At 43.3% G+C, this 15,718-nt stretch overlaps 5 protein-coding genes across 5 annotated transcripts; 2 read left to right on the top strand and 3 right to left on the bottom strand.

Annotated features, from left to right (window-relative positions):
- Window positions 1–54: 54 nt before the first annotated feature.
- Window positions 55–1,883, top strand: V2V93DRAFT_363135 (kinase-like domain-containing protein). Its single transcript, XM_066908522.1, has 4 exons — window positions 55–305; window positions 386–482; window positions 537–1,332; window positions 1,385–1,883. Exons 1-4 carry the CDS (start codon window positions 150–152, stop codon window positions 1,530–1,532), a joined length of 1,197 nt encoding a protein of 398 aa, XP_066768787.1. The 5' UTR covers window positions 55–149; the 3' UTR covers window positions 1,533–1,883.
- On the bottom strand, window positions 1,786–4,024 carry V2V93DRAFT_363132 (Metallo-dependent phosphatase-like protein). Its single transcript, XM_066908521.1, has 4 exons — window positions 3,542–4,024; window positions 3,315–3,480; window positions 2,702–3,261; window positions 1,786–2,645 (listed from the first exon to the last, which is right to left on the bottom strand). The coding sequence occupies exons 1-4, from the start codon at window positions 3,831–3,833 to the stop codon at window positions 1,891–1,893; spliced, it is 1,773 nt and encodes a 590-aa protein (XP_066768786.1). The 5' UTR covers window positions 3,834–4,024; the 3' UTR covers window positions 1,786–1,890.
- A 346-nt stretch (window positions 4,025–4,370) lies between these two features.
- On the bottom strand, window positions 4,371–7,521 carry V2V93DRAFT_363130 (SNF2 family N-terminal domain-containing protein). Its single transcript, XM_066908520.1, has 7 exons — window positions 7,252–7,521; window positions 6,477–7,187; window positions 6,201–6,418; window positions 5,365–6,151; window positions 5,133–5,307; window positions 4,848–5,074; window positions 4,371–4,796 (listed from the first exon to the last, which is right to left on the bottom strand). The coding sequence occupies exons 1-7, from the start codon at window positions 7,382–7,384 to the stop codon at window positions 4,411–4,413; spliced, it is 2,637 nt and encodes an 878-aa protein (XP_066768785.1). The 5' UTR covers window positions 7,385–7,521; the 3' UTR covers window positions 4,371–4,410.
- Window positions 7,522–7,651: 130 nt separating this feature from the next.
- On the top strand, window positions 7,652–10,708 carry V2V93DRAFT_27058 (uncharacterized protein). Its single transcript, XM_066907167.1, has 5 exons — window positions 7,652–9,209; window positions 9,268–9,478; window positions 9,533–9,619; window positions 9,677–10,100; window positions 10,155–10,708. The coding sequence occupies exons 1-5, from the start codon at window positions 7,919–7,921 to the stop codon at window positions 10,539–10,541; spliced, it is 2,400 nt and encodes a 799-aa protein (XP_066768784.1). The 5' UTR covers window positions 7,652–7,918; the 3' UTR covers window positions 10,542–10,708.
- Window positions 10,709–12,622: 1,914 nt separating this feature from the next.
- V2V93DRAFT_356457 (ketopantoate reductase PanE/ApbA C terminal-domain-containing protein) lies at window positions 12,623–15,179 on the bottom strand (the record flags this gene model as incomplete). The annotated part of the gene is made up of 4 exons (XM_066908010.1): window positions 12,623–13,993; window positions 14,059–14,849; window positions 14,924–15,085; window positions 15,146–15,179. 4 exons carry the CDS (start codon window positions 15,177–15,179, stop codon window positions 12,623–12,625), a joined length of 2,358 nt encoding a protein of 785 aa, XP_066768783.1.
- Between the last annotated feature and the right edge of the window lie 539 nt (window positions 15,180–15,718).

Genomic DNA, 15,718 nt, shown 5'->3' with positions numbered 1-15,718 from the left:
ATGTCATGTGAAGAAGAGGCGCTACCCTGCCAGAGTTGTCTACTGGTCATCGAGCTCACACGAGCACTCGATATACAAATTCACCCTCAATCAGCTTTTTTATCCTGTTTTAAGAGTACATATTGGACCCTGGGTAGCGTGGTTGCAAAATGACTGGTCCTCAAGTTTTTCCTAATCTTGTCGTTCCCTTGACGGATATTAAAACACAGAGTACAGTAACAATGGATATCCTACGTTTAATCTTTCCATCTTGGACATCGGAGAATGTCGAGATTACTTCATTAAAAGGCGGGATTACAAACTGCGTGCGTATTTTCAGTATTGAGCTGTTTGCTTGGTCATGTTTGTGTTTCATTGACGACGCGACTAAAATTTACTGTGTTAGCTCCTAAAGTGCGTTTATCAAGCAGGGACAACTCAAGAGAAGACTGTTCTTGTTCGAGCGTACGGCCGCGGCACTGGAACAATTATTGATAGAAACAGTACGTATCCGGTTCTAAAATAGTGTGCTTATTAGGCTGACTTTGTTTATAAAGGGGAATTTTGTACTCATATTCACTTGCATTCGCATGGGCTGGCGCCTCCCTTGTATGCACGATTTAAGAATGGTTTAGTTTACGGATTCATCCCTGGTAGATCCGTTGAATACCAAGAGCTTAGCGACCCTTTGTTAATGAAAGGTATAGCGAGAATGTTGGCACAGTGGCATACTGTGCTAGATTCTTCCTCAATCAGAATGCTGATGGATGAACAAAGCACAACAACCAGCAAAGAGTCTTACGCAGTCAACGATATCTGGCAATTGTGTGAAAAGTGGATTAACAATCTCCCAACCGATACGCCTGATCAACTCTCTCGACGTGACGTATTAGCCGATGAGCTGCAATGGGTGAAAAATGAGATTGAATGCAAGGGCGGGCCTACAGTTATAGCTCATTGCGATCTTCTCAGTGGTAACGTGGTTGTGCCCCTAGACTGGACTTCAGGTGCTAAATCATCTGGTATGGTGCCACCTGTCACTTTCATTGACTATGAATATGCTCTACCCAGTCCGCGGGCATTTGACCTCGCAAATCATTTCATGGAATGGCAAGGTTTCGAATGCGATATCTCTCGCATTCCAGAAGTTGGCGGGCCAATAATGAGGCTATGGGTTCGAGAGTATCTTGAAGGCGTAAAGAGTTTTAGCAAAGCGGTTTATACAAATGGACATTCAAAAGACTCCAGGGTATCTCAGCACAAAACCGACACTGGAGCAGCCGTAATGGAGAAAGACATTGACAATACCGTATCGGAGGTTTCTGCTTGGTGGGGTATGCCTGGTTTCTACTGGTAAGTTCTTCTTGGAAAAGCTGAGTTGGGTTGTATCATTAACATTTTTTAGGGGTATATGGGCCACCATTCAAGCTATTATATCTACAATCGATTTTGATTACTCTACCTATGCTGAAAACCGATTGTCAGAGTACTGGGATTGGAAAAAAAGCTATCTTGCTTCAAAAAATGATATATCTGTTACAGGGAGCCCTTAAATATCAGAGATTGCTTGGAGAAGCATGTTCAAATGTATAGCAGCAAGCAGAAACATGCTGTAGATATAGATGGGTGCTTGATACGGCTGATTGATATCTTGTGATATTCTGATGATTGCTGGGTAAATTGACACTAAAAATTTGGGGTATTGGTGTTTCGGTTCTGATTCGTTGTGAGTCTTTGCATTGTTTGGTGATTCAGAGAGTGATGTTGAAATTTGTATAAGTGATGAGGTTCAACTATACTAAATTTGTCGTATATAAAAGTTTTTAGCTGTATATTCTTTTAGAGAATTCATTTATTTGCAGAAAAAAATACGATATAGCCGTATCAACAATTATCTTTATGCAACGCAATTTATCCTATTACATTTCCATTAAGATCAAGCTGGATAATCCTTCCTTCTACCTCAGGAGCAATTATATGACTCCGGCTGATATTGGTTTTTCCATTTTGCCAGATGTCGAGAATTCGTTGCTCAATCTCCAAATCTTTCAGATGCATATCAGTATGCTCTCTGTTATGATGGCCATGCTTGTGGTGTTCAGATCGACTATTAGGGTGTGACTCATTGTGATCTGTAAATGACTCTTTGATCTTCTGAGACCATTTGGCAAACCCATTTTTATATGTTTTATTGGCGTTGTCGTCGTCATTTGTACCAGCAGCTGCATTGTGCTCGTGCCACTTGCTCAGAATTTTCATCGACATGAACCACATACGTAGCATCTGCAGCGGAAGAAGACCTTGCTCATCATCAACAATCTGTCGCTCTTTCGGGACTTGAAGGGATTTAAACCCATCATATCCCTCAGCCATGTATCCGAGAGTGGCGCAACTATAAATTTTTTCAAGCTCTAATGGCTTTCCATCGATGGCAACGGATACAATTCTAGGACTAGAATCGATACAGAAACTATACTTAATTCCAGAGACTTGAACAAATCTGCCTTCAAGTGAAGGTAATTTGGATACGCCGTTCTCCAGCGCATCTAGAATCTCCTGACCTGTAACCGAAATAACAACACAAGGATCTTCAAATGGAAAAGTCAATACAATATCTTTCATCGTAAGTGGACCCGGTTGATATACAATATCAGATCTCAGAGTTCCTATATCGCAGCATCAGCTTTTGTTTAAAAGAGGATCAGCATTGAGCAATTCATACCTCCAGCCATCAACGCTATATCGGCGCCGTACCACATTCTTAGTATATCAGAAACCAAATTAGCTATATTACTCTCGCGTGATCTAACAGTTTCAAAGCTAGCATCTAAAACCACATCTGTGTATCCAATAGTCTTGTCAAGGCGTCTATTAAGATCTCCCGATATGCCTTCGACCAGTTGTTCTGTATCAGGATCTTTAGAAATGTCCTTGGTAATGTCCCGCCTGACAACTTTCCAGTCCCATTTATTCATTTTCAAATTTCGAAACCCTTCGACGTAACTGAGCTGTCGAAAGTCTGATCCACTACGCAGTATAGGAGTACTATTAAGAGTTGTACACTTGTAAATATGATCATGCCCTCCCAAGATAAAATCCAGCGTTCCTTCAGGAATGCTGGTCGCTAATTCGACGTCGTTAAGCTCGCGCATGTGAGTTACCGCGAAAACCAAGTCGCAGAGCTCGACTTCTCGCAGTATCTTTGAAATACGCACGGCTACTTCGGCGAAAGATTTGAAAGTCACGTCTGCGGGTAGAGATGTAATAGTCTCTAACCATCCTCTAGAAAAGAGAGTTAATCTCATACCACCGCACAGGCAGTTCAACAAGCATACCTTTCAACTAATCCGATAAATCCAATTTTTACTCCCGAAATGTCTTTTACGAAATACTCCTTTCCCTCGGCGAATGGCTTGCCCTCCAAGTATACGTTTGACATTAACCAGGGAAAGTCGCATTGATTTTTGAGCATTATCAATTGATCGACTCCAAAATCAAAGTCTAGAAACTGTTAGAAATCAACGAGAATTATATCGACTATTTTTTCGATATGCAAGCGTACCGTGATTTCCATAGACTGCAACGTCAACGCCAATGTGACCCCCATTAAGCAAATCAATCATATGAGTGCCACGCGTAATTGAAGACTCGATAGATGGATTGAATGCGTCTCCAGAAAATATAGTGAGCAGTTCTGGTTGGTCGTCATATTTCTCGCCGCTACGATACATATTGACAACCGTGACAAAGCGAGATGCTCCACCAGGTATTTCAGCGTCAGGAAATTGGGGTGAGATATGGTAGACGTCATTAAAATGCACCATGCGCAAGTCGGGGACTTGAGAGGACAGCATTACTAATTTGCCTGTATGCTCTGGCGAAGTGGGCTGCTTAATGCGAGCCGCTCAATCCGTGCTTCAGCGGCTATAGTTGACACGCGCTGATCTTGGCTTGTCTGCCCGGAAAACTCAGCGTAAATCAGAGAGTCAAGTCCTTCAAATATTGTGAGTAGTAAGCTGTTTATGTTGAACTATTAGCCGAGGTTCTGCTGTAGGAGATACGAGAGAGGTTGCTGGTCGATCCCGTGTGGCATGGATGACTCGTGAGCCGCACGCATCTCTGTTGACGGAAAAATCCGACCGGTCCCCTAGCAAAATGTACGGGCTATGGGACTATGATTGACAAGTCAAATTTATTATCTGTACGCAACAACTAGGTCGTGACCGACACTCCGAATTATCGTCAACTGATATAAATTAGGGCAAGTAAAATAAAATGAAACCAAACCTAAAGATATTTAAGCATGTATCCACATCTTTAAACCAGCATTGATTTGGTCGATGCATCTAGAGAAAGTGTTGACAATATAGGAGACAACGGGGTGTGAGGTGATTTGAAATTAATAGCACTTTCAATAATCTACGACGTCTATTACTCGTATCTATTAAACAAAAATCGAATCTCTTCACCAGTCAGCCGGTTGGCATTCAATTTGCCATTCTTGTCGTCCATAACACCCTTGGCCAAATCGCGCTTCTGCTCTTGCAGAGTAACAATACGCTCCTCCACTGTCGCTTCAGCCGTAATATCATAAACATCTACGTCCCTTGCCTGTCCTATTCGGTGGACACGATCAATAGCCTGTTCGGAAATCATAGGATTCCACCAGGGATCAATTAAAACAACCCTTGAGGCACAGGTTAAATTGAGACCAAGAGCACCACATTTCAGTGAACATAGCAATACCGTAACCTCAGGATTGTTTGCAAGTCGATCCAAAGCTTCAACTCGGTGCTGTGGTTTCATCGATCCATCATCTGCGAGCGGAATTAATAATGGCACAAAATTGATTCATGTCGGGTACTTACATCTAGCATAAGCAATATTTTTACGATCCAAAAAGGGCTGAATAATATCTAGCATAGTGGTAAACTGGCTAAACACAATTGTTTTCCGTGTCGGCTCCTCCGCTATAATCTTGAGTAGGCGGGAAATTTTTGCGCTTGGGGCGGTGACGCTAATGCCATCAGATACAAATGTGTTCAGACAGTCTGCACAATAGTCTTTCTTCTGTCGTGAATCTTCTTTCGATAATCTAATAAATACAATACTTTAGCAGCTAATCAAAGGAGGTAGTATCAAGATTCACGTACTCAGTCTGGCAAACAATGCACTTCCGAAAAGTAACCGTCATGCCGCCAAGCATATCAGCAAGATCGTCCAGTTCATCCTGAGCTGGAACAGCAGTTTTACCCAGAGATTCAGACACTATGACAGCATCAGCACTATCTGAAATTTTGGATGCAACAATGCTTGTGTGGTTGCAAGCTAATTAGTGAACTGTTAGCTTCCTCGGCATAATGAATTTCTCAGAGTAGAGCGTACCTTGTCGTAAGCGTAAAAGAAGTAGCAATACGCTAATATATCTTTGTCCGCCATTTCCTGCTCCCATTATATCTTGCATCTTAGTCGCCATCTTCGCCTCTAAAGAGTCATAAAATGCTCGTTCTGGAGCACTCAACGTCACCGTCACCTTATGGATATTTCTCTTTGGTAGCTTCATTCCACTCTCGCCTAATACGTCCTTCGTGCGACGAAGCATCACTTGGCCCAAGACTACTTGTAATCTCTTCATGGCAAGTTTGCCCCCTCCAGCAGCCGCAGCTCTACTGATTTTCTCTTTCCAAAACGTTGGATCCGAAAGTGGAGGAATATTGAGATACAGAAATAGAGAGTGAAGCTCATCAATATTGTTTTGCAGCGGTGTTCCGGTAAGAGCCCATCGATTCAACCCATGCAAAGCAAAGCACGCTTTGGCCGATTGAGAATTCTTGTTCTTGATTGTGTGTGCCTCATCCAAGATGATTCTCCACCAATCGAGTTTGAATAGGGGACCGTTACTGCTGTATTCAGAAGCAATTATTTGATATGTAGTTATAACTACCGAATATTTTTTGAGTTCAGCAACAGATTTTGTTCGTGATGGTCCGTGGTGAATGAGCACTGTCAATCCGGATGACTTAGTCTTGATTTCTTGCGCCCATTGATTGATCAAGGCTAGAGGAGCAATAACAAGCGTAGACTGACTGGCATTGTCAGAATTATGGATTTCTTTATCCATTTTGTTTGACAAAATCAATGCAATTGACTGTATGGTTTTTCCTAGGCCCATCTGTAACAGTTTAGTCAAAGCGAATCTCAGAACCAAAAAGTAAACTTACGTCATCGCATAACAAGCCTCCTTTATTCTTTACATCCTTTCCTTCACGTTCTAGCAAAAAGTTCAGGCCTTCAACTTGATGATCCATTAATTTCACCTTCAGGTTTTTAACTTCTCTGTCCTGTTCCGATTTTGATTTCTCTTTCTTATTTGGCTTTGCTTTATTGAGGATATCCTTTAAAGAGCTAGTGACATCTTTGGTGGTCATATGCTTATAATCTATGATGGAGAATTAGTCTTGGAAAATAAACTAAGCGACAAAAAAGAAGTCTCGTACCATCAGGCGCAATTTTGATTGGAATATCGTAAACAGCCTTCTCCTTTACTGGCGGAACATAGAGAATGTCCTCAGGTCTCCCACCTAATTGGCTTTTATCAGAAAAGGTAGACCTGTTTCCGTTCTTCGTCTGTTCGAGTGTCAAGCTCCCCATCTTTTTCGTAAAGGCAGCAAATGGATCAGACATAAATCTAGACTCAGACACAGTTGAGGGTGCGCCCTGGGTCGGTCTATAGCCAGCAATCGGTTGAGGTTTGTATTGAGAAGATGACATAGACGTAGCATCTTTGGGTTTTTCCTTTGCCCGTACAAGAATATCGGCTAGAGAAGTTGTTTGAGCATTATTGGAAGAAATAGACCAAGCACTTTTTAAACTACTCTCTGTTGCTTTGGTAATAGGCGGCGATCCACGTCGAAAATTTCCGCAATTCGCATCTGACTTATCCGATAGTCGAGAGATTAGTTGAGAAACCGGGCGGATATTTGAGGTGCCGGCTTTGCGTTCGCCAACTACTTGAAGATCTTCGTCGTCAGAATCTTCAATAGTAATATTAACGGATTTCTTAACTGCTGGAGGTACTTTATAAGACACAGCAGCTCTTTTCCATTCTGATGAGTTTGGTGGAAGTGGTTCCAGAAGGTCGGTAAACTGCTTTGATGCGGCTGCTCCAGGTATTTTTGACGATATGTTTGACGCTGGTCGAAATGGTCCTGAGAGAGAGCCATGTCAATATCAAATTCATAGCATGTAACTGATAATACTTTCCACACTCACCTGGAGCTTTTTGTGGCCTTCTCAGGCCTGTGTTTGCAAGGGAATTACGTAGCGGAGAAGACTGGCCGAAGACTGGCTGTTTGTTACGAACTTTGCCGGCTGGATCTTGTCGAGAATCAGTTGATAAATTCATTCTTACAGCATGACCGTGGCAAACAATAAGAAATCAATTAAAAAAATGTAGCTAAATGCATTATTAGAAATATATGCGTAAATATGAAAATGTATATAAGGCACGTATAGTTGTTACTTGATGATCTGGAATCGTCGAATACGTTGTTGTGATTTCAATTAAGGTTGCCGTGGCAACTGACCTTTAGGCTTAATCACGTGACTAAATAGCGCGATGAGGGTCCGGGCGGCAATTTTGACGCGCTCTGCTCGCAATCTTTGTATTTGGCCTGCTTCCTCTTCCCTCAAATTGCTCCAAATTGCTCAGCGCCATCACTGTTGCTGCGTTGCTTTGCGTTGTCATTTGCTTTTTTTTGCTATTACTGTTGTTTCTTCTTTTAACGTATTGTTGTTTCGCTGATATCTACGGCAAGCCGCTCGAGTGTCGTGTCACTCATCGCCGCGTTTATAGCGTCGGTACTATTGCAAACATTGTTTGCTCGGTTGCAATTGGTCCTGCATAAATCTACTAGAACGTGTTTTATTGAATCTATTAATGGCCGTAGATAGGAAACCTGATGCGTTTGGGCCCATGGCAAAGGACGAGGTGGCCACGCTAGATTTATTCAGGATGATCCCGCGGCCGAATCAAATACAAAACACCGGCTCAAAGGAGTCAAGCACGCGAAAGACCTTTCAGCCAGCCCAGCGAGAAATTTCAAGACTGCAAAAAAATTCTGCTCCGCCGTCTTCTGATCTGAAATACAGTACATCAAAAGCAGCTAGGTCATCTTATCCTCCTCTCAATATGAAGTCTGATCTTAAAGATTCAACGAATCAAGCAACTGCTTTTCACCCGGAAACTAAATCATCCATATTGGGGAAGAATAATTTAGACAGCAGCTGGAACAGCTTGCATTCTGACTCTCAATTTTTTGATATGGATTATTTCTCTCTTAATGGAGCACAAAACAAGCCCAGTTCAGCGTCATTAAATACACACAATACATCTTCTGGTCGCCAAGAAATTGAGAATTCGATTATTTCATATAATCCGCATTTTCTAAGCGCACAGAGCTTTGAGCAGGGACTACCTAGTAAACACCTGCATGGAAATATGTCGACCGATGACCAGAAGACGTCTCGCACCACTAGTGCTAATGCATCTGTACTTGAGCCAGGAAGTATGCTAGATGACGATGATACTCCAATGTCATTACATACTTTTAAACAGTCTGATGATGACCACGCCTATTCATTACCGTCTTCGAAGCAGCCAGACTCGGAAGATTATGTCGCTCGGACGCCATCATCAGTGAAACGGGAAGAGCTTGGAGGAGCTGCTTTATCGTTAGATCTTATGCGGTTCAGTGAGAAGACTCCTTTTTCTAGTATTTCAGTGACGGCAAATGGTCGTAAAGGACCGAATAAATCAGTCTCTGCTGCTACCCGCTCTCGAAGCGCTTCCAAGTCAGACTCGTTCGATCCAATAATGAGTGCTCTGAGCTCACTTCAACAAGAAAAGAAGAAATTAGAATACGAGCTCAATAGTACATTGAGCGATCTATCAGCCACGCAGAATGAGCTTGCGAATACGAAGTCTACGCTATCGTTCTTGAAAGAAAAGACCGAGAAACTATCTGCGACTATCAAGGATATCGGTTCTGATAGAGAGGAGCTTCGTCGTACAATGGATTCCTGTACATCGAAAATCGAGTTTGCCCATTTAGGAATTTTGGAGCTGAAGGGAGATGTGGGATTGGCTCATAGAAAACTCTCAGAGCGGAATGATGTGGATGAAGACACTCTGATCCAACTCAGAGAGTTGGATAGAGAGCTTAACAATAGTACTGGCGGGTTTTTAGTGTGGCAACTTATCTGATACTAATAATTATTTTTTTACAGGATCGATGGCTTATAAGCTATTACAGTCCAAGTTTGATGAAAAATCTGGTTTGCTACTCGAAGAGCGTAGCAAGGTCACTGCTCTCGAGGAGAAGATACAACGACTAGAGAGCGCGAATCAATCGCTGATAGAGAGTCATCAGGAAAAAAAGACGGAGTCTTTGAGAGTCATTGAAGAGCGTCTGGAAAGTGTCAATGACGGAATCGACAAGTAAATTTTCATTAGTGTGGGCTATTTCTGAGCAGTATTGACGTATAATTGCAGATTCGAGGGAATTCTTGAGTCTAGGTTCAAAGACTATGCTAATCGGCTCGATTCGATTCGCTCTGTGTATCTTGAATTGCAGAGCTCGTAAGTTTTGCCGTTAAGGGCTGATTGTGAATTTTGCTGAAATATATATTTTATCAGTATGAGCCAAAGCAAAGATTCTATCTTGGAGCTTTCTTTAGGAGCGTCTTCTCAGAAATCATTGATCGAAACTTCTATTTCTCAGCTCCAGTCTGAGCTTCAGAAAGATATTGCCGATATGGCCTCACAAACTTCGTCGTTGCAGACGCTGAATAACAAGATTCAGGAGGAAAATAAGCGTCTTAGTTTAGAGCTTGCTGCTAATCTATTCCAGATTGCTGAAAAAGAGACGATTGCTGAATCTTTACGAGAGTCATTGAATGATGCCAAAGCCAAAATGTCGCAAATGGTAGATGAGAAGAGAGTTACTGAACTTGAGAAGGACATCGAGATGTTGAGGCAGGCTACGGATTCTGACGCTCAAGAAAAGCTGTCTATGAAATCTAGGATTCAAGAGGATACTGCCAAGATTGAGGCTTTAGAGGTAAGCTTATCTGATTATATTTTGAACCAAAGCTTTTGGCTCACTTTACTGCAGGCGAAACTCGCCGATGCGATGCATCTTGTTCATCAACGACGAGAAGACGAAAGTTCTGAATCCCGAGTTCGTAAAGAATACGAGCTGCTTCTAGCTCAGCAGGAGCAGCATGCAAAGGAGCTGAGAACGACTCACGAGTTTGAGAAAGCGAATGCGATTCGTGCGCTAACCAGTAGATATGACAAGCAGACTGCAGAGCTAGAGAAGCAGCTTTCTAGGTCATCTGATGCTATTGCTCGTGATTTGGTAACAGCTATGATTTTATATAAGAGACTACGAGTTTTGAAGGGAGCTGACACAACATTTATCTATAGGCGGTTGAGAAAGATATACGACAGAAAGCAGAGGAGACGATCAAGGTACTACAAGACTCCGTGCTCGCAATGACTCGGGAGAACGAGTTGAAAGCGAATGAAATCGTAAAGATGACTAGGGAGCTTTCAGAGAAAGAGGAAAAGATTCGACAGTTGCAAGAAGGTCGGCCGGTGATGGCTATTCCGCCTATTCGCTACCTTCCACGAGAAGCATCAGCTGAGCCTGTAGACCGAGGAGCGCGTCGATTTTATTCAGCGCCGTTTCATAATGAGTCTTCTGACGCTGATATCAATGCTGTTGACGATCCTCTAGCTTCTGTATTTGGTAACTCTGCAAATGATGGGCAAGTGAGCGATCCGGAGATCATCGGATGCGGTAAGGAAGTTGTTGCTGAGGAGAAGAAGCATGAGCAGTCAAAGAGTGCGAGAGTACGAGTGGCACGGGGCGGGACCAAACGCAAGGCCGCGTCAGCTAATCCTGGACAGCCGAGAAAAACTAGGGTAATTTCAATGCCGAATGATTTTTTTTTGTGAGCGATATCTGCTAACGCATGTAGACACGATCTGGATCGCGAGCCGGGCCTGTTGATCCGCGATGACGTAGAAGCGAGAGGAGCCTGTTTATTTCTATTATTCTGTTTGCTGACTGTCTGATCTATTAACGATTTGCGATTGTAGTGAAAGAAGAAATGTTTTTTTTTTTCGATTTATTTTAGGTTCTTTTAAGGGAGAATTGAAATGTACGGATAAGGGACTTGTCTTACTGATTAATCGCTGTGGCTGTTATTATTTAACTTGATTTCCTATTTCTTTGCTACTAATTAATTATATGGATATATAATAAGTTAGATATAACGATATGCAATGTAGTTAAAAAAGCAGCCGGCGCAGCAGTCACTATCTATAAACTGGTCATGTTTCATACATTGTAACGTAGATGTACTAATGTATGCAATTCAGGCAACCGAAACGTCAAACGGAGTTGTTTAGAAAATGAAATAAGCCCGCCCGTTTCCCGTTGGGAAGTGGAGTGGACATGAGGCGGCTAAACCCTAGATGGAAGTCTAGCTTGACTGATGAACCGTTTGTGAGGAATTAAGGAGAATATAGTTACTCTGAGACTTGGTAGCCATGGAATAAAAAGGAAAGAGCAAGACTGATGCCGAAATAGGAAATATAAACACAGAGTTAGGCGGCAGTCGAACTATCTCGGCGATCGAAATTTGCAGTCAAATCAGACTAGATACTGGCTTCCAGGAAATCAGTAATCTTCTACGAGACGACTACGGAAAAAAAAAAATAAAAAAGTAACTAGGACAAAAATGGAAAGAGTTAATAACGGTTGAATAGGATTTACTTTAGCGTATGGCTTTGCTGTGGCTTGCTTGTTGATGATGTAAGAGGAGTACTCAGTCGGTGATTGAATACTACGCCGAGACCGAGACTAGTTCTCAAAGTAAAATTATCGCTCCGTTTCATGACACTCATTCACCACTGCCGTCAAAAGGCAGGTAATAATGCTTAATCATATTGCTTGTGATCCTGCATGAGTTGAGTTTATTATTGTATATTATTTTTTTTACTGCGTGTCTCTTCTTCACTTCAAAATAAAGGGAAAACCTAAGTGTCGCAATCATAGTAAATAAATACCTTTCAAACTTCTAACGTACAAAGTGCAAGAATTGAAAAAACCTGCAAGTACAAGCACTATCAAAACAAATTTGAAAAGAAAAACCCCAAGAAACAGAAAACAAAATATTTCACAGATTATAATTTCATTCTCCTTCTTTACAAATAGAAAAAAACGTTATCGTACTTTCCTGGATGATCAAGATCTATATGATATAATCCCACCTCCGTATGCCTCTTCATTCAACCTGTTATAGGTTCTCTTTCTGAATCCACTCTGTCTGCTTTTTGCTCGCTTCCTTGATTCTCGGCTTTTAGTTGCTTCCCATCAGCATATGAATAAAAATATTAAAATATATTAGTATTAGAATGCCACCTAGATCAGAAGAAAAACAACGAAAAAAAAAAATGCCCAAAAAAATATTAAGAATTTGAAGAACAAAAAGACATCAGAAGACTCAAATCCCAACATAATCTTACGTATCATCAACGACTGCTGTGACCATCTAGACATTTATTTGGCTTTCATTTTTGCTCGAGACTGCTAGCAGAGCTACTATGTCCACTTCCATTGTCATTACTCGTGCTAGCACTCGCGCTAGCGCTACCAGTCAAACTGCGTCGTCGCCGGCGTCCTATATCCTTGCCACCAACTGCTGCCGCGGCTCTGTACAGCTCGGCATCAGACTGCAAATCTCCATTTAGCTCGGGTCGACGTAGCATCACTGTCGGCTGCTGCGCTTGGGAAGAAGGACCGGCCATTGCGCTTTCTCCTGGAGCTGCAGAAGGTCCCGGCCGTTGCTGTGAGTCGCCGCGCATCGGTCCAGACGAACCATATGCGGCTGACATTAACTCCATAGGTGCAGGTCCAGCCATAGAGCTTAACTGTCTAGCTTGCATCTGAGGGGGCATATATTGCTGCTGTTGTTGCTGCTGTTGCATGGCACGCGGACTTGACATGTACTTGAATCGCGTATTTGGCGGTGCTTGCGGTGCAGAATCAACCAGAGTCGAAGTCGGTTTGCGCATCATGGGCGGCGACAAAACAGGCATTGACTGAGACTGCGGGTATAGCGACGGTCGCGGGGCATTCGATGATATTGAGTTCACTCGCGAACTGTCCGTCAGTGCTCGAGTATCAACCCCCCCGTAACGGTCCGATGTGTACTCCACCAACGCAGATCCAATAAAGGACTCGTAGTACTCGGCAGGTGACGAGTTTCGCGGATCCGACACCATACTCTGCTTTCTTCCGCCTTTTATCAGTCGTTGTATAGCGCCCCCAACAACACCGTTCAAAGCAGGATCTGTATTCTTTGTCTTTGCAAAACTACTCGTTCGTCGGTTGCGCTGTGCTGTGAATGCAACCATATCAACATCCGATGGTAGCGGAACCTGTCGTCCAAAATAATCTTCTTTCGTCATTTCATCTCCGTTAGCATACCGTACTCCTCCACCAGGAATCGATGGCCGAGGCCCACGCTGCATGCGGTGTTGGTGTGCCATATACTCTTGTTCGCGAATAGCCAGCTCCCGTTGCCGCAAATCCATCTCTCGCTCGCGCAATGTCAAGTCTTGTAATGACGGCGAGCTGCTAACTCGATTTCTACTCGACGGAGCGCCAAACTCACTGCCGCTCATCGGGGGTGTGCTTAAACTACTGCTATAAGCAACGACATCGGAGAATTCCTCGAAGTTTTCCGTAGAGCTTCGACGCGAGAGTGACGGGCGCGATTGAATACCGTTTTGGGGAGGCGGGGCACGGCGCTGCTGTAATATTGGCGCCTGGTTGATATACATGCCGCTAGATGTAACGGCACGGCGAGAAGCGGCCAGACTCATAGATGACGACTGTCGCGAAGGTATAGTAGGCGGAGTTGAAGTAGTCGTAGTGGCCTATTTGGTTAATTGTTAGTGGAGTAAAGCAACCAGTATAAAGACAAAAAAATTTCGCTACATACTCGCGATTGGTTAATTTCGTTTAGACGTGAGAGGGTTATATACAACATTTCTAGGCGAGGGACTTTAAGCCCCATATCATCCGCAATTTTGAGAGGATTTCCGAGCATTACCTCGACCTCCATTGGTCTCCTTGCTAAATAATCCTGGTACATCATTGAAGGCTTGACGACAGCAGCTGTCTGCTCGAGAGCTCGCTGAGAAAAGCCACTGTCAAACGAGCATCTCTGTGATTTTGCGATGATTAAAAGTTCATCAATAACAGCAGCCACTATAGGACGCAGACGAGGCATCAGAGTCAAGGAGGCAAGATTGGGCTCCTCCATAATGACTGACAATGAATGCAATGCAATCTGGCTAATGGATTTCTCCCATTGCTGTTGTCGGATGTTTTTTGAGACGGAGCATTTAACGATTCCGGCTTCCAAAGTTAATGCAAAGGAGTCAGCCATATCGTCGATAGTAGCCTGATCAACAGGTTTGGTTTTGGTATTGCAGCCAATCCAAATTTGAGCAGAGTCGGCACCCGAGTGCTCAAATTCTGCAGGGCCAGTTTGCGTAACAGCAGTGTCGCAAACAAGAGACAGGATGACGTTGTCCTTGTATGCGGATTCGAGATATGATTCTATTCCGATGCCGGAGGTCGTATTAACAACAATGCAAGTATGTCCAGGAGTGACAACACTTTCGATAATTGAGCTGAGATCGTATACATCTGGCAGTGCTTTCACGCAAAGGAGAACATAATCAAAACCTCCTTCAGGTACCGTCACCTCGTCAACGGTCTTGGATACTATTGAGTCGATAGTTAGCACAGCCACAGCACGAGAATGTCGCGTGGAAAACAAAAATTAGCGAGAAACGTACTTTTAAAAGGGCGAAATCTGCCTGCACCGAGTTGTTGGGATTTGAAGGCAATGCCGTAGTTGATGACAATGTCATATTGCGATTTCCAGACGAGTGAGACATCGGCTGCGTTGCTTGTCGTAAGCCGCCATGAAAGAAATGCAGAGATGGGGTTGCTGCCGACTAAAGTGAGAAGGGATCAGAATAAGCCTCTTGAGAGAAAAAAAATATAAACAATCACACCAGAAAGGACTTTTAATCGACTGGAATCAGCCATGATGCGGGAGAATGGAAAGGATGGTTGAGATGAGAGTCAAGAAAGAGGCGGAAAATTAACTGTACAAGTTAGTATTGAACTTGTATTCCAAGCTAATTCTAGGTTTGTGAACGAGCGGCCGGAGTGGCGAACGGTTGCCGCAAGAAAAGAGGGGGAGGGGGGGGGAAGAGCTGCTAGAGAGAACAAGTATGTAAAAGAGCGAAACAGACGAGATAGCGAGGCCGATTGCCAGGTGAGACGAGCGAGGAAGAGAGTTGCGAGGCCAGGGGCATGTGCGTCAAGGTTCGGCTCACGAGCATTGTGAGCGCGCCGCGCAAACGAAAAAAAACTCCAGTCCGGAAGTTCGAACTCCGGCCAGCACAAAAGTAGAAACCAAACAAAAAGAAATAAAATCTGGAGTAACAATGAATGGATAAACTTACAAAGAAAACAATTATATAAGCGGATTCGAGAGAGTGACGATGTAGTGGAAGCGGGACACGGGTAGAGGCAAGCGTGACCTAATTCGACATGCGCGCGGGCAGCGAGCAGTGGCTTTT

Source organism: Kockiozyma suomiensis, assembly GCF_038497685.1.
Source record: "Kockiozyma suomiensis strain NRRL Y-17356 unplaced genomic scaffold V2V93scaffold_1, whole genome shotgun sequence".
In the NCBI taxonomy this organism is placed as follows: domain Eukaryota; kingdom Fungi; phylum Ascomycota; class Lipomycetes; order Lipomycetales; family Lipomycetaceae; genus Kockiozyma; species Kockiozyma suomiensis.
This window is presented reverse-complemented; position numbering and strand designations above follow the sequence as displayed.